Source organism: Camellia sinensis, chromosome 8 (assembly GCF_055761805.1).
Source record: "Camellia sinensis isolate YWXY chromosome 8, ASM5576180v1, whole genome shotgun sequence".
NCBI classification, from domain to species: Eukaryota; Viridiplantae; Streptophyta; class Magnoliopsida; order Ericales; family Theaceae; genus Camellia; species Camellia sinensis.
The window spans coordinates 134,201,031-134,223,323 of NC_138968.1; the positions used below are offsets into that span (position 1 = coordinate 134,201,031).

At 32.0% G+C, this 22,293-nt stretch overlaps 1 protein-coding gene and 1 pseudogene across 2 annotated transcripts; both read left to right on the top strand.

The window, feature by feature from the left end:
• The first annotated feature begins 14,568 nt into the window (after positions 1-14,568).
• Positions 14,569-18,654, top strand: LOC145798070 (G-type lectin S-receptor-like serine/threonine-protein kinase At5g35370). The gene is made up of 3 exons (XM_082885533.1): positions 14,569-14,738; positions 17,077-18,037; positions 18,133-18,654. Exons 1-3 carry the CDS (start codon positions 14,569-14,571, stop codon positions 18,652-18,654), a joined length of 1,653 nt encoding a protein of 550 aa, XP_082741659.1.
• On the top strand, positions 17,910-19,761 carry LOC145796678 (G-type lectin S-receptor-like serine/threonine-protein kinase SD2-5 pseudogene; annotated as a pseudogene). Its single transcript, XR_014337169.1, has one exon. The product of XR_014337169.1 is annotated as a G-type lectin S-receptor-like serine/threonine-protein kinase SD2-5 pseudogene (transcript).
• The last annotated feature ends 2,532 nt before the right edge of the window (positions 19,762-22,293 follow it).

Genomic DNA, 22,293 nt, shown 5'->3' on the forward strand with positions numbered 1-22,293 from the left:
GTACTCATAAACTTGAAGCCGATATGATTTTTTAACACAAAATCCAATTAATCTCACCAATTTTGACGTGGTGAATGCTACCTATTGTTTCAACTTCAACTAACTTGACCAAAACCATTGAGACGCTCCACCACTACTTTGGTGCCATTGCTTAATGTCCCTTGAAACATTGACCCAAATCCTCCTTCCCTAAGCTTATCGTTGAAATTACTTGTTATGGCTTTCAATTCTTCGTAAGAAAATCTGGTAGGCATTCTTGGTACTTGATCAATAAAGAACTCATCAAAATCCTCAGACTCTTGTTTCTTTTTGAAAAGGAAATCAAGAGGCAACCACAAAAAATACAACAAAAACAGCCCCGAGATTGGAACCCAGTATGATATTGGCTTGCCTTGATTTCCTTTGAAGAGAATTTATTGTTGAAGAAATAGGATTTGTGTAGTCGGAGATTTCTGCACTTTAAGAAATACAACAATGGCCTCATGAGTTGTTCCCTCGTTACTTATAAGAGAAAATACTTCAGAGAATAATAAACAACCTTGCTTTGAATCATTTTCCAAAATATGTACAAAGAAAGCTAGTTTACATGAAGAGATTTCAAGCAACTCATCTTACAATCCTCTAATGCTAATTTTCCATCCAAGTATTTGTCGTTAAAGTAAAAGTAACTAGTATTCTTAAGCTCCAAAAGGGTGTGATATTGAGAATGGTCACAAGAAATGGGTGTAATAACGGAACATCCAAGGTTGGGTTACTTATAATTTATTTGCCTAAAAGTGCTGCTGCCAGTGGCTTCCTCAAGACGACTGCACTGTCCATTTGAAGAACCGATACCGTAATTGCCACACGGCATGAGATACTATTGACACCATAAATAGTATTATTATTATTATTATTGTAGGACACGTGTCACTTTCTTGATCAATTAGAAGTTAAGAGAAGTTACAAAGTTAGTGGTCTTGCATGGTGGAACATGGAAGACAAGGTGGAAGAAGTTAAAGCACATATGAAGAATATGATGGACAAAGTGACTTAGTGGAAGACATGGAGGGATATGTGGCATTGTGGGAATGAAGGTGGAAGAGTGGATAGTTTTAGGTGGTTATTGGGTAGTTATTTCTAGAAGTTTTTTTTCCCTATAAATAGCCATTGATGGCTACATGGGGACCCAGATCCAGAAACCAATTTATTTACTTTACATTTTCTAATCTTTTACATTTCCAGTCCTTTAATTTCTAGTCCTTCACTTTCCTGTACTGCACGTCAAATTCTTAAGAGTAGTTTCAAGTTAGTCTATCGCTGTAAACTCTTTCAAAGCTGTGAAAGTGTGAAGGCACAATTGTAAACTCTTATTTACTTAATGAAATTTGATTTTTGACACAATTTCTCCCTTTTTCTTGTACTCTTGGTGATTAGTTCTTGTAACGCCCCAAAAATTTCGGCAGGGTATATCTATTTATACAACAAACCCACCTGATAGACAAACGCATATTTATAGCTGACTATTCCATACATCCAGTTCCATTTAATCCCAAATCCCAAATGCATAATGTTCACATCTCAATGCCCCAGTTCCAATCCCAAGCATACATTTTACAACAAGTATGAAATGGAAGCCAAACAGATAATGAGTGCCCTACAGGCTTACAAATTTATCCAAGAACATTCTTGGTTACACAAAATGAAGTTTCAACTCAACGCAAATACAACCCTGAGCTTACATTTAACAAATAACAATAAAACAAAAATGAAGCCTCAGCTCCGAGTCCTCCAAAGTCAGTGCCTTAGCGGAGGCATATCACCTGTACCTGAAATGGTTTCCCTTATAGGTGAGCCACAGCCCAGTAGAGATATACTACACAACATATGGACCATGACAAGACTAAAGAGGAGTATGCTCATGCCATGCTCATGATAAAACAGTTTATCTCTCTATTTATAAAGCATGCAATGCTGAGATGCAACAATAGATATAAAACCATTTCAATTTTAAACCATATCTATTACATGAATACAAGCTCTGTGAATCTCTAGGTGAGTGCCTGCAAGCAGGCCCTAATGCACTACCACTGTCATTTTTACTAGTAAACTGGAAGGCTCGACACCTAACCGCACGATTCTACACCCCCTACCCAGATTCACCAAGTATTCATCTTTTCGCAAACAAATACATTTCCAAACATTTCTCAAAAACAGAGACATTTCCAATGAAATAAATGTAATGCAATGTCCAATGCAACAAATGAGGAATGTGGTTCAATTTACCTAAGTCTTATGCATTTCTACAACAATCATGGCTATCCTCCACCGATAGCCCAAAACAAATATTTCTAAACGGATATTTAAATAATTAAATTCCAAAAAAAATTCTGATAAATATAATCTATTCCACATATCATCAAATATGAACAACTACACTAGTTTTCATATCAAAATCACGTCCGGCAACCTCTCAAGGTCAATTTCTAACCGTGTCGGTTTTATTCCAACAGATACATTAAGCAAAATAATATCGTTAATGCCGAAGAAAACATCATTTGCTTTCCAAACTCATTCTCCAAGCATTATTCAACTATGACATCCTATTTTGATCAAAAGCCACAAAAGTTAAACGTAATTCCTTTGTTTTCTTTAAAAATGCTCTTTTGGTCGCAAAACGGTAAAAATTTCAAAACCGATCGAATCGAAGTCCGTTTTTGTTCAAATTTGAAACATAGCTCTTTCATAACCTTACAACATATTCCAAGTTTACACTTTCACAATTTGGGCACCAACTCTTTATTTTTCTCAAAATTTCTCTTTTAAGCAAATAAATCACAAATTTTCCAAAAATTCTAATTACATTATATACAACTCTAAGCTCCATATAATCAAGTAAAAGTACATAAAGAAGTGTAGGAAAAATCTCTACCTCAAGCCAAGAAGCTTTCAAATTTTTTTGGCAACAGAAATTAAATCTGCTCGGAGCCAATAGACGTCTTTTCCGCCCTGTACGTTTTGATCCAAAGCACTAGGGGTAAAAAATAACTTATACTAGATCAAACCCATGAAAAACTAACATTGGAGCCCTTTTTTCTCTTTTTCTCCTCACGGCAAGAACCCAAAGTCGAACAAAACATCCTATTTAGTCATTTATATATATATATATATTATAAATAAATATCTAACCATAAATATCTAACTATATATATACACCTATATATATATATATATATCAATCAAAAATACATTTCAACATCTTTAATGACAAAAGTAAATATAATATTTTCTCACCACAAAATATATTTCGTTTAATGGCACACACCATAAATATCCACAACTTTTTTATGGTAGTCAAATAATAATAATAAAACCACAACACTATTACATGGTTACTAACGGGTCACAATTCAATCAATTGGGTCCAAAATGAATGGTGTTTAATAATTTAAAATAAATCTCCAATTGATTTATCTCAAATTATGGTCCGAACACCCAAAACTCAATTTTAAATTCTGCTATAAATTAAACTGAACACCAATCAGTCCGTAAATGTTCATAAAATAAATACTCATCATTAAATTCTGAAATTTTTATCCAATGTGCTAGACTCACATGGGAACAACATATAAAAATTTCATAATTTTCTGAGATTGGGAACTATTTTTAAAAAAATACTAAACCAAACTGTTTTTGCATAAAATTTACACAGCAATCAAATCTAAAAATTTGCTCAATTAAATTATGCACTGTCTATTTTAAGAAAAAAAATCTGGGTCATCACAGTTCTTCTGAATTTTCTCCTAAAATAAGCCACCGGTAAAAGTCCTCTTCAGTGAGGCTAAAACAACTTCGACGCAATCGTCTGTTAATTGGTTGGCACTTAATATTTTTGTAAAGACTTATTGATCCTTGCTGGCACGCTCAAATTACATTTTTAACATTCAAAAGCCAAAAAGGCCAATATATATTTTTGGCACGCCTAGTGGGACTACCATTATAATGGCTAGACGTTGGAGACAAGGAGAAAATAAGTGCCTTGAAGAAGGCATAGAAGAAGAAATGACAAACAAATTGCATTTTGCCATTCAAATTTGTCAATGTGAAATATATTGGCGTGGAAGAAAAATTTTGGATCTTCAAGAAGAGATCCATTTTCTTGATGAAGAAAATTTCCAAGTTGTTTCTTCATTACCATATTATTTGGTAGAAGAAAAAATACACCATTTAATTGGAGTAATTCATCAACTTGATATGGAAATTTGCCAATGGAGACATGAGTTATCAACCCTTCTTGTCAAGTCTTTAAGGATTGAATTTTATAGGGTTTTACAAAATGTTTTCAAGTCTTTTATGACTGAAATTGGTGAAGAAATAACTTCATCAATGGTTCGGGGAGTTCAAGAGGCCTTTTTAAAGAGCCAAATTATGAAATTAACATAACGAAAGAGCATGTTCTTGTGTCAAACATGGCTAAGCATGATGTTCCATATATCGCTCGGGGGGTTCATACATCCATTTATAGAGAGCCAAGTCATGAAAAGCTTGTTAGGGAGAATGTTTTTAAACCCAGTTTGGTTAAAAATTATGTGCAATCCACGGTTAGTGGATTTAAAATTTTTGATGATGTGAAAAATCTCAAAATATTTGAATTTCCAAAACCACTATATACCACTATTTTCGTTGTTCAAAATCCATTTTGGATTTGTGGTTCACATCAAAATTTAATTTTGAAGAAATGATTAACAAAATATCGAAGTCTAGAAAACATATTTGTTGAGTTTTTTCCTACATTTTCACAATGGGAAGCATGGAAATGACCAATAATAATGGTCCTGGCCATTTTCATGGTTATATGTGAAATAGTGGTCAATACAAATTTATAGTTGGCTAAGGAAGAAAAAGCTCTGTAGAAAACACAATGAGTTCACATGTTTGTTGTTTTCTACCATGTAATGTGAAAACCATCATTCTTGACTGAAAGCTGGTCTTTGCTATGTATTAGACATGACATTTTTATACTCTATATTGTCTTTGAAGTGGATATGTAAACAACTATCATTTTGGCTTTGTTGTTGGTCAACGTGTATGCTTCGAAAGCCATTTTTTCCATTTTTTTTAGCTTCGAAGCACTCCATCTTGCATCAACAACAGCTTTGAAGAAAAAATTAATGGTGGTTATGAACGTTTGAAGCTTTGCCAAGTATTTCCAAGGATGTAATTAGTCCTTTATTAGTACCTTCGATCTTCGAAGGATGATTTTGGCCCTCTAGTAATATCTTTAGAGGATGGCTTTCATCCATTGAATTACAACTCTTCAAGAATTCAAGACGTCTCATAATATATTTTTGCCATGATATTGACTACTGTCAAGTGAGACATTTGCTACTTTTACATGACGGTAAACTTCGAATCATTTCGAAGTGGCTTGTAAGAATTCTGAATTAGCTTCGAAGTAGCTCCAAGGAGGCTTTAATATGTCCTTTATAATGAACCTTCTAGTAGGCTTCGAAGGGTTCCAAAGAAGCTTTGAAGGATTCCGAAAGAGCTTCGAAGAGGTTTTTTATAATGAACATAGTAGTGTTGCCATGTCATTGAAGTATTAGCCATGATTTTTGGACACCATACACAGTGAGTGCATGCATTCATTGATTACAATTTATCCAAATCAAATTGATGCTTCTTGATTCGAATTGATCACTTTGAAGCACTCATATTGAATTCGAAGCACATGCGCTTAGTGTAATGTCCGTTCGAAGCACTTCGTTGGTGTTGTTGTGGTATACAAAGCACTTTGTTACTCATATCAGTTCTGTGCTTGGTTTAGCTCTTCAAAAATTAAAATAAACATCATTTTTAAAGAGCCACGAGGGGCAATGCTGACACCATAAATAGTAATATTATTATTATTGTAGGATACGTGGCACTTTCTTGATCAATCAGAAGTTAAGAGAAGTTACAAAGTTAGTGGTCTTGCATGGTGGAACACAGAAGATAAGGTAGAAGAAGTTAAAGCACATGTGAAGAATATATGATGGACAAAGTGACTTAGCGGAAGACATGGAGGGATATGTGGCATTGTGGGAATGAAGGTGGAAGAGTGGGTAGTTATTGCTGGAAGTTTTTTTCTTATAAATAGCCATTGATGGCTACATGGGGACCCAGATCCAAATCCAAAAACCAATTTATTTACTTTACATTTTCTAGTATTTTACATTTCCAGTCCTTTACTTTCCTGTACTGCACATCAAATTCTTAGGAGTAGTTTCAAGTTAGTCTGTCGCTGTAAAGCCCTTCAAAGCTATGAAAGTGCGAAGGTATAATTGTAAACTCTTGTTTACTTAATGAAATTTGATTTTTGACACTGTTTCTCCATCTTTCTTGTACTTTTGGTGATTAGTTGTAACAACCCTTATCTATGATTAGTCAATTAACCATGATTAAGAATGCTTAATAAGAAATTAAGATGAAATCATGTGTTATTGTGTGTTAAATAAGTTATTTACATTTATATCTATCTATCGTAGAAAGATCTATTTGAATTTCTGTTTTGTCAACATGTAATTGAGAATTTTTAGAATTTTGTGGTAGGTATAATTGGAATTCGATTCGGACCCAAATAATTAGAATAAAATAATTATAACTGATTAGCCTAACCAAGGATTAACTAAATCCACTAATCAAACATATATAAGCTTGGGTGACTTCTAGAACCTTATACACATACACTTCATCATCTTCTTGAGCCCAAACCATGTAGAGAGAGAGAGAGAGAGAGAGAGAGAGAGAGAGAGAGAGAGAGTTTTAGACTTGTAAATACAAGGAAGAAAAGGGAGATTGTGAATACCCCCCAGAAGCAGTGAATTTTCGAAATGCATGCTCATCGTGAATTTTTGAAATACATATGAATTCATTGATTTTTAAGGTATAGTTTGGGGGGTAAAATGAAATTCCAAATGAACTTTGGTGCCACGTTAGCATATTCCGTCCAATTGTACATAGAATGTGACGACAGAGGTTAAATTGATCAATTTGTTGAAAGTTCAGGTACTAAATTGAAATAAATTGAAGTGTGGGGTCAAATTAAAAAACATGTGATAGTTTAGAAAACAAAATGATATTTCCTCTAATCTATATATTATATAAGGAAAAAGAGGTTTCTAAGCTACAAGCTTTGTGGGAGTTTCAATATCTTAATCTTAATTTTCTAATTTTTTGATTTAAAAAAAAAAATCTCAACTTTTATTGACTTCTCCTAACTGACAAACCTTTTTGACTTCTCTCATAATTACTGTAGCATCCTTTTCAAATTTTCCCATACATTATGGTTACACACAAAATAAAGAAGATAAGAATTTAGCTATGGATCTCAAAAAGATATAATAACATCTAACTTTGAATTATGATTTAGTAATATAATTATCTATTTTTTTGATATATATCTATCAAAATTTTAAATCACTTAATAGGACAAATTAATCAATTTTCTAAAATTATTGATTTTTTAATTTATAAAATAGATTAAAAAAAACTATTGACTGATTTATTTATGTAATAATAAAAATATTGCATAATCCCTCCATCCTAATCTCTCTCACCGATTTCCAAAAATATATATATATATATTAAAACTTTCCTTATGGATCTCAAAAAGGTATAACAACATCTATATTTGAATTATGATTTAGTAATATAATTATCTATTTTTTTAATGTATATCTATCAAAATTTTAAATCACTTAATAGGACAAATTAATCAATTTTCTAAAATTATTTATTTTAAATTTATAAAATAGATTAAAAAACTATTGACTGATTTATTTATTTAATAATATAGTCTCTCCATCCTAATCTCTCTCATCGATTTCCAAAAAAAAAAAAAATATTAAAACTCACATTCCTTCTCTCTTTTCCAAAAAATCAGATAATATTTTTCATGAAAGGTGTAGATATCTATCTATATCTTATATATTATATATAACATAACCCAAAAAAAAAAAATTAAAAATCAGATATACAAACAGATAAAAATATTAAATTTGATTTTTATTTATTCAGTCAAAATCTTTCTTTTGCATCTCAATATCCAATTTTAAATTTTAAAAATATTTAAAGTTTATCTAAACAAATCTAATTTGAAAATATCTCCCACCATTATACTTTAAATCAATAAAAATCACATGTCTATCACATATCTAACTCACATCATAACTTATCTAAATAATAATAATTAAAAACAAATAGAAACAACAGATAAAATAAATTATAAGAAAAATAGAAATCCACAACTCCATCTTAAATAAATTGAAAAAAAAAAACCCAAATAGAAACCACAAAAAAAAAAAAAAAAAAAGAATTTAGATATGGATCTAAAAAAAAATACAATATCTAATTTTGAATCATAATTTAGTAATATAATTATCTATTTTTCTGATTTATATATATCAAAATTTTAAATCACTTAATGAGACAAATGAATCAATTTTCAAGTCTTATTTAAAGAATAATATGATTAGTCATCTCAACTCCTAAACTTCGCTGGTACTGACAGAGGAGTTAACTGATTGGGTTAGGTAAGGTTTAAGTTGTTGGAGATAACTTTCTCCCACTCTACAAATTTATTTATTTTTTAATTTTATTTTTTTTCTGTGTGATTTTTTTTCTCTATTGTTGGTTTGGTTTTAGTTTCAGTTTTAGTGAGGTTTATTTGTTTGTTTACAGGTTTGCATGGTAGAGAAGAATTATTGGTGATTATGGTTGCAGTCAAAGTATTTAAGTGCGTTCCATGTCAAGGATTTTGATCGGATTTTGTTTTCTTTAGTGGAGACCATAAAATTGAAGTAAAAAAAAAAATAGGTATCAAAATTTTTATTTTTTGTTGTCATTTTATTTTATAAAAAATGTAAAAATTTATTGAGAATTCAAGATTTTACTATACATTAGATTTTTGTATAACTAGGTAAATTTAAAACTTTTAAATATCATTGTATTCTTTATTTTTATCCTCTTTCTATTTTATTAGATAATTACTACTATTTGATAGTTTGTTAATTATGATTCAATTAATTGAAAATGAAAACTTAATATAACTTTTGATATATATTATAGTTAATTTGTTACAACTATAGGTGTATATAATAGCATAATATATAGGGATAATTTCTAAATTTAATATATAGGGATAATTTCTAAATTTAATTTATATTTTTTAATGTGATTAAAATAGTCCATCTTAATAGTATATAGAAAAGTTAGATGCTTTCTTTTATCTCTAAAAAATCCAATTTGTTTTTTTTAACTTTTTAATTTTTTAAATTGAAACATCAATTTTTATGTCCATAAAACAAAACTGATAAACACATATAAAAAATCTACACATTTTTTTTTCGTTTCTTTTTTTTCATTTTTTAATATGTAGGATATTTACAAATGAAAAATGTTTGATACTCCAAATTTTTTTCCATAATCCAACTTATAATGATGTAGTCATAAGTGTCAATTTTTATACAAATATGTGAAGAGAATTAATTAAATTATATATTTCAACCAACCATCGAATTTTAACTATTTCAAGTTGTTATTTCACTATAATTCCAATTAAGAGAATCTTCAACCCTTAATATATTTTTTTATCAAATTATAATTTGATAAAAATTTAAAAAGATGAAACGTTGAAAATTATTATTTTTTCCAACGAAATTGCTGAAAAGAAAAAAAAAATGGGATAACAATGAAAATTCTTTTAAAAATTGATAAAAATTTAATGAAAAAGTTAAAGTAATTCATATCAAATCAAAAATTTTATTCAAATTTAAAATCAAATTAGATAAAAAAAATTAAAAGAAAATGATGAAAGTTTGAAAATATTTTGAAACCTTCTTATTCATAAAGACTACAAATCCATGTGTGTATTATATTCATATTGTATTTTTAGTTATAAAATTGAAATTAAAAGAAATGTAACTTAAATTATTGGATTAATAATAGAAATATCATACTAATTATTGTTAAATATCACTTCACTTCATATATAATAAAATTATATATTTGTTTTAATTATAACTTTTAAATTTGTATATTTTCATAACAAGAAAATGTATGTCATAACTCAGTTAATCTCATTTAATCAGGTTTAACTTTTTTTTTTAATACAAATTATCAAAATTGCACTAAACATATACATATATATATATATATATATTAATTTTTCTAAGCTAATAATTTAAAAAGTTATAAACATAAAAATTAACTTATAAATTTCATGTATACCGCAAGATAAAATATTAAATTACTTCAAGATAATTATAATGATTTTTTTTAATTTATAAAGTTCCGTGAATAGCACAAATTACCACTAGTATATATATAGTTATAGATATAGATATAGATATGGTATACCAAGAAAAAAATAAGTGAAGCTAGAGGTTCTAGATATATTAAAAAAAATTACATGAATCTTGACAAAGAAAGAAAATTTTCGACTCACAAAATATAACATCTTTGGATTTTCAAGAACTCCTTAATATATTTGAATTAATTCTATCTGAAATCTAAACTTTGAATTAAGGCATTTGAATTAATTCTATCTGAAATCTAAACTTTGAATTAAGGCATAAGTGGTTCAGTTCGGTTTGGTCTGGTCGGGTAGAGAAAAAATTTAATAGTAAACCAAATCATTCAACCATTTGGTTTTGTTGGATGATAAACTCAAATATACCATATACTACTATTCGGTTTTGTCAGTTTCGTATAGAGAAATAATTCACGAGATTTTAATGGGTTTTATAAAAATTTGTAAAATTTTACATTGAAAATAAATATAAAAAAAAGAGTAAAATTGTTCTAAATGTCTTCCTTTACAAAACATATATTATTAATCACTTATTTTCTAATGTATAAAGAATTAAAATTTAAAAATATTTAAATATAATATAATATTTTAGACAATTTGATTTATATGGATGTAAAAAATTTAAAATCAAATAGACCACGCATTTTGAAAAATAGGACCGCAAATCAAAATTTTAATCAATCTTAAATGGTTGATTTAGTTATTTTTAATGAGTCTGGACTACTCTTAAAACAAAATGACATGTTACATTCAGGTTGACCCACCAGATTATAAAGACTCTGAACTTGTTCACACTCTATAAGTATGTGAACAATACACACTTTTTGGTATAAAATAGTAAAGATTTATTATTTTATGCTTCGTTTATTTGAGTAGAAAATATTTTTTTTTGTATTTTTTTGTATTTGATACAATGAAAAACGAAAGTCAACGGAAAACATTTTCCATGAACAACAAAAAACAAACTTATATGGCCAAAAAATAGTTTTTACTTTTAAAAGGTAGAAATCGTTTTCCGAGCTAAAGTCTAACCATTGTCACCACACTCCACCTCCACCACCACACCACACTACCATCACCACGGCCACTTCATCGCTGCAACAGCCCCACCACCATGCCTCCACCTCCACATCCACCTTAATTTTTCACCAAGACCACCACCACCACCACCAAATATAGAAAAATATTTTCTTCAAAAAATATTTTTTGAAAAAAATTTTCTGTAGAAAAATATTTTTTGAAAAAAATTTTCTGTAGAAAAAATGTTCATTTAAAAATGTTTTTCTCTCAAATAAATGGAGCGAAAGATAAAACCATGACATTGCTTTAAATACGAAGTTTAAATTTTTATACTGATTGTATTTTGTGTATTATTCAGCCACTAAAAAGAGTGTTTGAACACAGTAATAAAAGTCATGGCATTAATTTTTTTTTCCAACTCTAGAATTTCTATGGTCCACTGCACTTTGCACAGACATAACATTTATACTTTTTTCACCACCGAGGGTGGTGGTAACGTGGATTAGGCACTTGCCTACCACGTAGATGGCATGGGTTCGATTCCCAAGGGGGCACAATTTGCTTGTAGGCAGGCCGTGTTACAAAAATGCTTGGGAGCTCTAATTAGAGCCATCACTAATGGTGTGGCAGTGGGTTCCATCCACTACCACAGTGTATGTTGTGCCTTGTTTTTTTGTTTTTTTTTTCAATTTTCACCTCATTAGTGGTTTATTTAGAGCTCTAAATCATTGCTGGGCTGTGTTAACTCCATTCGTTCCCTGTCCTCTGCTATGGTTGTAGGGTGAGGTCCATTGTTATTTTAGTGGTGAATATAGCGATCTTGGTTCTTCCCTTCATGTGTTGTGTTCCGGACTCGGGTTCCGAGGTTGGTTGTTGTTGTTTATATTCTGTTTCCATCCTTAAATTCCTTGTATTTGAGTTTTAGGATGTGTTGGGCAGGTTTGTTACAGGTTGGTTGTGAGTTTAAGCCAATGGTTGCTGCCCAAGTTTTGTCTCCTTCGCTTGAGCAAGGCTTTTTGTGCTCAAGCGAGGCTTGGGTTTTTGCTTCTTCGCTCGACTGAGGGTTCTTGCGCTCGAGCGAGGATGGGTGGTCTTCAGGTTTCTTTTCAGATGCAGCTTTGGCTCGAGCGAGCTTTCCTTCGCTCGAGCGAGCCTTGTGTCTTGTGTCTCTTCGTTCGAGCGAGAAGTCTTGCGCTCGAGCGTGTGTCTGCGTTTCTGTTGGACCTGAAGGTTGTGCTTCTTCGCTCGAGCGAGCACTCTTGTGCTCGAGTGTGTTTCTAGGTTGTAGACCTGAAGCTTTGCATTGTTTGCTCGAGTGAGGTCTCTTTTTGTCTACTCGCTCGAGCGACCACTTCTTCGCTCGAGCGAGCCTCGAGTATATCAGATTGTAGCAACGGGTTTTTACACACTTTTTCACTTTCTTCTTCCTTTAAACCCTAGATTCGGCACTCTCTCTATATAACCTTCTCTCTACAAATACCCTTGGTTCTTGGGTGTGTCTTCTCTAGTCCCTTTGTAAAAAGTGTGGAGCTTGGTGTGGGCTACATTTTGATCCAAAAATCTTTGAGTTTGGAGCACCTTGAGTTTTTTTCATCTTCTCCTTTGAGCTCCGAAAATTAAGGTAGGGATAAACTACTCCTAGTTATGAGTTATAACATAAATTTTAGTCATTTTGATCAAATGGTGAATTATGGAAATTTTGGAAAGATAGGGTTTGGTTTTGAAATTTATAAAGAGGGGTTTTATATTTATGAGACTCCATGTGTCTTCGAGACCTTGTTAATGTCTTCATTGTGTATAAAATGGGTGGATTTGGCCTTGGGAGCAATATTTGAGAAAATGAGAGGGAAATGCCCTAATTAAGTTGAATAATTAATTTGTATAATTAATTTGGGAAATTATGAAAATATGAAATTGAGTTGAAAATCATCAAATTGGATGGAATTGTGGTTGAATGGTGTAGTTGGGTTGATTAATCACTCACCTATGAAAATATTGATAATTTATCTGTTTGATAAATTTATTATCTGTTTAGAAATAACTGCTTTGGGCTATCGGTGGAGGATAGTCTTGATTGTTGTAGACACTACATGTTGATTACAGAAAATTCAAGCTAATCGATTAGAATATGCCATTGAATATGACTGTTGGAATAACACATTGAATATGTGCATTAAATGATCATTGTATATGATGAAGTGTTTAAATACATTGCATATATATGTTGTGTGGGAGGGGATAGGGGATGTACTCCATTGTGTGGGAGGAGATAGGGGATGCATTCCAGTGTTTGGGAGGAGATAGGGGATGAACTCTAGTGATAATTAAGTTGGCCGGAGTGTCTAGGGTGAAAGTCCCGAAACCTTATATACATCTGAATGATGTTGATGATTAAAGTGTTGTTGATATGAATTGTAGTCTCATTTTAAATTGCTGATGAATTGAAGTGTTGTTTTCTTATGAGTTGAAGTCTCATTTTAATTACTGGAATAGACGAACTATGTTAATGAAATGAATTGGAAATATAAATGCAACTGGATTGAAAGACGAATGCTAATGTTGTTGGATTCTAAACTAAATGGTGTATATCCATGCTCATGTGTAGAACATTTATCGAATGCTATTATTTTAGTTATTTCCCATGTTTGGTTTAGCATATCTGTACTGGGCTTTGGCTCACCCTATATGGGACATCATTTTTAGGTACATGTGATATGCCACCTCCAAGGACGTAGCTGGGAAGGTTTAGAGGCTGAAGGATCATTTTTGTTATTGTCTTTTTGTGTTTCATGTAAATCAGGCCAAGGGCCCATTATGTAAAAGAGTTATAACTCTTCTTTTATTGTAACCAAGTGTTGACTTGGAAATTTGTTAGCCCATAGGGCATTTACTTTTGTTGTCAACATGTAATACTTTTGGTAAGAATACTCTGATGTATGTAATATTATATCTCTTTCTTGTATCATGAGTGTATGATTTATGGGTTTATTTTGAGGGCGTTACAGTGAATCTATTCTTTTGGATTGGATTAAATTAGGCCGGCAATTGATTATCTCGATGGTTAAACTCGTAGATGTCATGGGGGATGGCAATGGAGATCCTATCCTATGAATATCCATAGAGATCCAATTCAAATATATGAATTTTTTTCTTTATTTTTACTCGTCGGATTAATTAAGTGGGGTTTTTTTTAAATACCCATAGGATATGGGTCGGGAATGGATACCCGCCCATTTCCCCATATGTCGTGTTTAGGGTTACGGTCTTCTCATTCTCATTCTCACATAGCAGCGATTCAGCGAAGGCAACGATCTCCATCGGATTTGCGAAGGCAACAATCTAGCGGCGGTGATCTCCGACTCCGTTACCACGGTAGTTCTCCGGCATGGTGAGCTTCTCTATCTCGTTCTCTCGTTCTCTCGTTCTCTCTTGTTTTGTGTGTGTTTACAAATACATTTATTCGATCCTCTTCCTTTTCTCCTACTTTTCACCTAGGTATTTTCCCATCGTAATTTGCATAATTTTCTTTTTCTTTTCCTTTTTTGCCACTTTCTCAGCTTCCAAACAATACTATTTAGGTTTTCCCCCCTTTCCCAGGGAGGTTGGTTAAGAGAGCATATGATGCATTGTTGTTGGACACTGGTGGCACTCTTTTGCAATTGGCGAAACCTGTCGAAGAGTCTTACGCATCAATCGGTAGAAAATACGATTAGCTTCACAGAGTGGTTGCTTTGATTCATGGAAATTTTAACACAATGTTGTTTAAAGCTACAGATTTAAATCAGTTGTGAATTCTCATGTGGAAGATGAAATTGATTTATTGTCAATCTATTTTCTTGGGACTTTCGCAGAGTTATACATAAAATGCAATTGAACAAAACCCTTTTTAATTTTAATTTTTGTTTGTTTAGTGTTTTTCTTTGGTCTTGTTAGAATTGCTCAATGTTGCTGTTCTTTGTGAGATTCTGTTTTTTTTTTTTTTTTGTGTGTGTGTGTTTTTGGTAATTGATTTGTTGGGTCCTGAGTTTGATTATTTTAAAACAAAATTTTCAATTAATTAATTAATTGTTATTTAATTTTGTTGTTGAACCAAATAAAATAAAATAAGACTGAATGTGTATTTAGCTTTGATTGTGAATTTAAAAAAGAAATGGTTGTTAACCTAAAAAAATAATATATATATATAGAGTCAAGTTGGGTTGAGGAAAATCCAAACTCATTAGGAGATGGGGGTAGTTTTCATGGGGAATGGGAAAAATTTATTATAGAAAAATAGGGATGGGGAATTAATATTCACCGTATTAACCTCCATTGCCATGACACATCAGAGCATCTTTTTTTGTTAAAAAAAAAAAAATTAACTTTTTTTTACCACTATTTTCTTTTGAGTTTGACCCACCGCATGATAAAAATTATTCCACACTTGTTAAAATTATCCTATTTTTGTAAATACTAATTTGAGAAATTTTATGATATTATCACTAGCGGCTCAAGATTATTAGATGCCTTAAACTGAATATCAAAATTACACTCTATCTAAATAAGTCTTTAAAAAGTTAGGACCTTCAACAATAATTTTTAAAAAAATTTTCTTATAGACCTTAGTCCACAATCTAATTAATTTAATGATCAAATCACTTCTGGATTTTACACCTTTCAAACAATGTATGATGTAAGATTTCACTCATTGTTGACACTTTACTAAATTAAAAATTGAATTTTAAGTTAATATGATGAGTTACCATCCAATCAAAAATTGTACTTTTTTTTTTAAAATGATAACTTTTTTAACCAAACCCCACGAAAAATCAAAGTCATAAGTCGACCGTGCATGATGAACACATGCACACCACAAATTAATATTTTTAACTATTTATTAATTCTTCTTTTTATATTAACCGACCGATTCACAAGTTATGGTAGCAAACTTTTTCCAGCCATGCAGTTTCAATGATAATGCCTATGGTCTACTTGTCCGTACTAATTTTCTATCCGTGTTGTACACGAATTTTGTTTCAAATTAGATTTTTTTTTTTAGTAAGAATTTATCCGGGAATTGAATTTTTTAATAATTTTTGAACATATTATTAAAAGGTATGTAAAAAAATAAAGAAAATGAGTTGAGTTTTATTGCCATTAATTAGTTTATTTTGAATTTCAAATTTCTAACCATATAGATATGATCATAATTTATAGTAACATTAGATTTCCATATATGGTATTATCATTAATCAAGTTATTAATTAATTAAGATTTGGGGTAGATATATCCACAAGAAAATCATAGGACCTATTAGGTTATAAGTTTTTTCATAGGACCATATCTTGTATAACTCTTCAAAATAGGACTAATAAAAAATTTATCCTTTCATTTTATTAAATATTTAAATTTAATTTGTTATATTTGGGGGGCAAATTGATTTTTAAGGTATAGTTTTGGGATAAAATGAAATTCTAAATAAATTTTGGTACTACGTCAGTATATTTCATCCAATTATAGATAAAATGTGACGGCAAGAACCAAATTAATTAAAATTTTAAAAGTTTAAATGTAAAATTAATATTAATCAAAATTTGAAAATCAAATTAAAAAGCATGTGGAAATTTAGTTGGCAAAATGATATTTCCTCCATTTTGACGTAACAAAAGGAATAGGGAACGTAAACAACATTTCAATGTCTTGCAATAATTCTTGTAATAGTGATTTAAGAGTGATTTGAAATGCAGCACTTTCCTCGCTGTTCTGCATTTGGGAGAAACGAAATCTGGAGTTTGCAACTCACCTTTCTTCTTCAACACCTTCTTCTCCATTGCTTTCCCCAAAGAAAAACAAAAACTAGTGACCAAGAAGAAGAAACAGAGCTGTAATAATGATAAACCACCACCAATGGGTCTATCTTACACTATTTGTTATGCTGTTATTATCTTTTTCATAGCCTCAGTATCCTTCTTTAACAATGCCCAATTTGCACCTCCAATGGCAAAGTTAAATACTTCTTGGATCAACAAGCCCTCAATTTTTCTTATGTCTTATCCCAGTTCCAATCTCACACCCGTCCTCGATGGGTCATCCAAAGGCTCACATTTGATCTGTGGTTTCTATTGCCCTACTCAACAAACTCAGGCATGCCTCTTTGGTGTTGTACTCTTGGGTATAAATTATTTTGGCGACAACTCGTCTGATATAATTGCAGCGGAACTAGTTTGGTCTACCAACACATCAGGAAAGTCCGTCTTCGGCATGAATTACACTGAATTGGGAAACCTGGTCCTCTTTGATGAAAACAATGCAACGGTTTGGCAGTCGTTTGATCACCCAACTGACTCCTTGCTTGTTGGCCAGACTTTGTTTCGGGGCCAGAAGCTCACCTCCGGCAAATCCGCATCAAACTTGACTCCGGGTTTGTTTTCTTTCAAAGTTCAAGACTACTACGAGATGGTGGTGGCTTATGTATCCAATCCACCCTTGCCCTATTTTAAATCCTATGTAGGAGTGAAATATTTTAAATTCGAGAAAGAAAGCTTTTTGGGGCGGAAAATTCCTTTTGCATCATCATGGTTACCTTGGTTCATAAGGTTGGATCCTGATGGGCATTTGAAGGCCTATCAGTGGGATGAATGGAATTGGAATTGGAATGTGACGGCTGATCTGATGACATCGGATATTGGTGACTGCGGTTATCCCATGGTGTGTGGCAATTACGGCCTCTGTTCTTCAAATGGACAGTGCAGTTGTCTTGAGGAAGCCATCTACAACAGCACTTTCTGGCAAATAAATTCTAGGCAACCAGCCTTGGATGTTCACTTGTTACGCCCATTTCTTGTGACCATTCTCAATATCACACCCTTTTGGAGCTTAAGAATACTAGTTACTTTTACTTCAACTTCAACATCAACCAATCCGTATCCAAAAACTTTAAATTGGAAGAAAAATTAGCATTAGAGGATTGCAAGACAAGTTGCTTGAAGAACTGTTCACGCAAAGTAGCTCTTTTTGCACATAATTTGGGCTATGATTCAAGGCAAGGTTGCTTATTATTGTCTAAAGTCTTTTCTCTTATAAGTAATGAGGAAACAATGCATGTGACCGTTGCTGTATTTCTTAAAGTGCAGAAATCTCCGACTACACAGAATCTTATTCCTTCAGCAGTAAATTCTCCTCAAAAGAAATCAGGGCAAGTCAAGATCATAATGGGTTCCAGTCTTGGAGCTTTTTTTGTTCTATTTTTTGTGGTTGCCTCTTGCATTTTCTTTTTCAAAAAGAAACAAGAGTCTGAGGATTTTGATGAGTTCTTTGTTGATTAAGTACCAGGGATGCCTAGATTTTCTTACGAAGAATTGAGAGCCATGACAAGCAATTTCAACGATAAGCTCGGGGAAGGAGGATTTGGGTCAGTGTTTCAAGGGACATTAAGCGATGGCACCAAAGTAGCGGTGAAGCATCTCAATGGTTTTGGTCAGGTTAAGAAGTCAATTTTAGCTGAAGTTGAAACAATAGGCAGCATTCACCAGGTCAATTTGGTGAGATTAATTGGATTTTGTGCTGAAAAATCATATAGGCTTCTAGTTTACGAGTACATGTCCAATGGGTCCTTGGATACATGGATCTTCCAAAGGCACCAGGAGCAAACTCTTGCGTGGCAATCCAGAAAGAAGATCATTATGGATATAGCCAAGGGACTAACCTATCTTCAAGAGGAATGTAGGCAAAAGATATTTCACTTGGATAACAAACCCCAAAACATACTCTTAGATGAAGACTTTAATGCGAAAATTTCTGATTTTGGTTTGTCAAAACTAATTGATAAGGACCAAAGCCAAGTTGTAACAATGATGAGGGGAACACCAGGCTATTTGGCTCCCGAATGGTTGAGCTCAATTATCACCGAGAAAGTAGATGTTTATAGCTTTGGTGTCGTGGTCTTGGAAATGTTGTGTGGGCGCAAAAATTTGGATAGGTCTCAGCTTGAGGAAGATATGCATTTGCTAGATTTGTTTAAGAGGAAAGCAGAAGAGGAACAACTTCTGGATATCGTTCATAAATACAATGATGACATGTAAACACATAGGATAGAAGTTGTGGAGATGATGAGGGTTGCTGTGTGGTGTCCACAAAGTGATTTTTCCAGGAGGCCTTCCATGTCGGTGGTGGTTAAGGTTTTGGAGGGTTTTGTAGATGTTTAAAGCAATTTGGATTATAACTTCACAACTCCTGTGGCACCAAGACCAATTACAGTTGTTGATCACCAAGGGGATGCCATTGGTGCTGCTACTCCATTATTTGCATCAACTTTATCAGGACCAAGGTAAATAAAGTAAACTCCAACAAGAAAATTACAACTGGTTGTTTAAAGTTTTTGTATTCCATTTCTTATGTAGTGAACTATAATCAAAGATTTTTATTTGTGCAAATCACAATCCATGATACCAGGATTAATGGTGTTTTAGGTAGTGTTGACAAAATTTCAACTCTCTCAATAATATTTGCCCCTTTTATTTCTTCAAGTTCTTCCATCATCATTTCCATGGTACATACAAAACCACATGAATATAGTGAGCAAGATTAGATTTCCCGTAGTTTTAATTCAAACATTTTCAAGTTCTGTAGTGGAGGCAAAGTACATAGATATTTTATGAGAGTATGAGAGTTTCTCGTGGTTCAACTAAAACAAGAGAACATCAAATTAGTGGGTTAAGATTCAAACTTTATTCTCCAAAAGATGTCTCAATGAATAGTAAATTAAGTTTGAAGAAGGAACAAAGACGGCTAATATTTTGGACAAATTTAGAGACATTTTATAACTAATTAATTTGGTTAAAGGGTAATATTCTTGAATTGCTGGGAAATAAAACATTTTGTACATCAGTTAGTCCGCAGAATGTGCAATTTTTTTTCTCACTTCAAGCTTGACTAGGAAAACAAATAGAGTGTGACACGATGAACAAAAAATTCTACTGCCATGTTTTTCCCCCTCTGTTTTCCCGAAACCTACTGATCTGTAACAGGAAATGGATAAACTGAAATCTGATTTGCAATATTTTTTCTTGTATCATTTTTTTACATCGAATCTACGAATTAGATCAATGCCCAAACTGTTGTGCGTTCAATGGCTAAACTGTGCACTACATGGAACAAACCTATTTGAATGAAAGCGAAAAATATAATTGGGGCCCTTTGTAATATTTTTTTATAATTTTTATTTAAAATTCTTAACAATTTCCCTAACCTTTACAATCAAAATAATTTTGTTAAAAAGGCCTTTTATTTATTTATTAATTGACTTGACCAGATAATGGAAGAGGTGTAATGTAAATGTCCTCCGGTAAGAGAGGTTGTTTTCTCTCTTTATGATTTGACAAATAGTCTCAGATAACTCATGAAGTGTTATTCTTGTTTGATAATTTAAGATTTAATCATTTTTATTTATTTACTGTGAGATTTTTTGCTACTTTTTTTTTTTTTTTGAGAATTATCTTGAGTATAAGTTCTTTTATGTGTATTTATATATATTGTGTAGTGAATATATAGTAAGTAGGGCCCTCCTAAATAGAGCGCTTACCTCTTAAGCCACCACTAGTTTGCAGTAGATATGGTACAATAATGTGGCAAGTTTGGACCGCAGTTACTCAAAAGTGGCTAATAGCAATACAAGTAAGCTATTTTAAACAGATAAATAAATGATAAGCTTCATAATCTTGAATGTTCTGAAATTATTCCTTTGTTCTGCAAAGCTTCAAAACATCACAAGCTCGTAGAGCTAAAGAATGTTACCTACCTCATTGTTGAGGCTGACATGTCAAATGCTAGTAATACATAGACATGAAGTACTTGCAAGCAAGCCTGTTTAAGTAGTTGCTACAACAGAGCTGCTCTGTTTTGTTCAAGTGATGTTTCTGATAAAAATTCAAGTGGAAAATGCTCTATACATACTAACAAAGATCATCTAAATGAAGGTCAATATAAAGTGCACATCAAGTCAATAATCAATTTGTAATCAAACTGGTATCTAGACTTGGAGCGTTTTTTTGGTCTCTTTATTATAATTTCCATGTGCTTTCCTTTTCATGGTAGAAAAGAGGAACTGATGAAACTGAGGAGGATTATTTAGATCAAGAAGTGCTGGGAATGCCCATGAGATTCTCTTATAGAATTGAGCTTAAAGTCACTGACTGATATAATTTCAAAAGGAAACTTTGTCAAGGATAATATGGATATTGGTCTTTGAAGGGAATCTCTTCTAAGCAACGACAAAATCAAAGTTGCAGTGAAGCATCTTGATGGCTTACATGTCAAGAAGTCTTTTTCTTGGTTGAACAAGTCAAGATAATAGGCAGCACTGACCATCTGAACTTGGCGAGATTGGTAGAACATTGTGTTGAGAAATCATAGACTTTTACACTGTATTTGGTTGGGGGATTTGGAAAGGAAAAGGAAAAAGGCAAGTGAAATATGAATAAAATATACCTATATTTCACATAGTTTCACACACTTTTTTTCTTTTCTTTTCTAAATCTCTTCTCAAATCCCCAACCAAACACAACATTAATTTATGAATATGGGTCTGTTTAGTGCAATTTATGGAGCTGTTTATAGCTCTCTCTTTTTTATATTGAAAGTACGTGTAAAATTATTTGGTGCAGCTTCTACTTACTGCTTTAAGAAAAAAATAATTTTAAAAAAAAAACCTTATTAATGAAAAGCAAGGGAAAGGTGTCATGGTATTGAAAGTCCTTTGTGGATGGAAAAATTTAGATGGTGTACTTGTTGTCAATTCCACCAGTACCAAGCTGTTGGCTAGTGCTCTCTCTGCTACTCATTCCATTGCTGTCATCTGCTTTGTTACAAGATGTTGGGGGAAATTTTATACAATAAACCATCAATATTATTATAAAAAAAAATCAATATATATATTGTAGATATGTAAATCAAAAGTAAAGTAAATA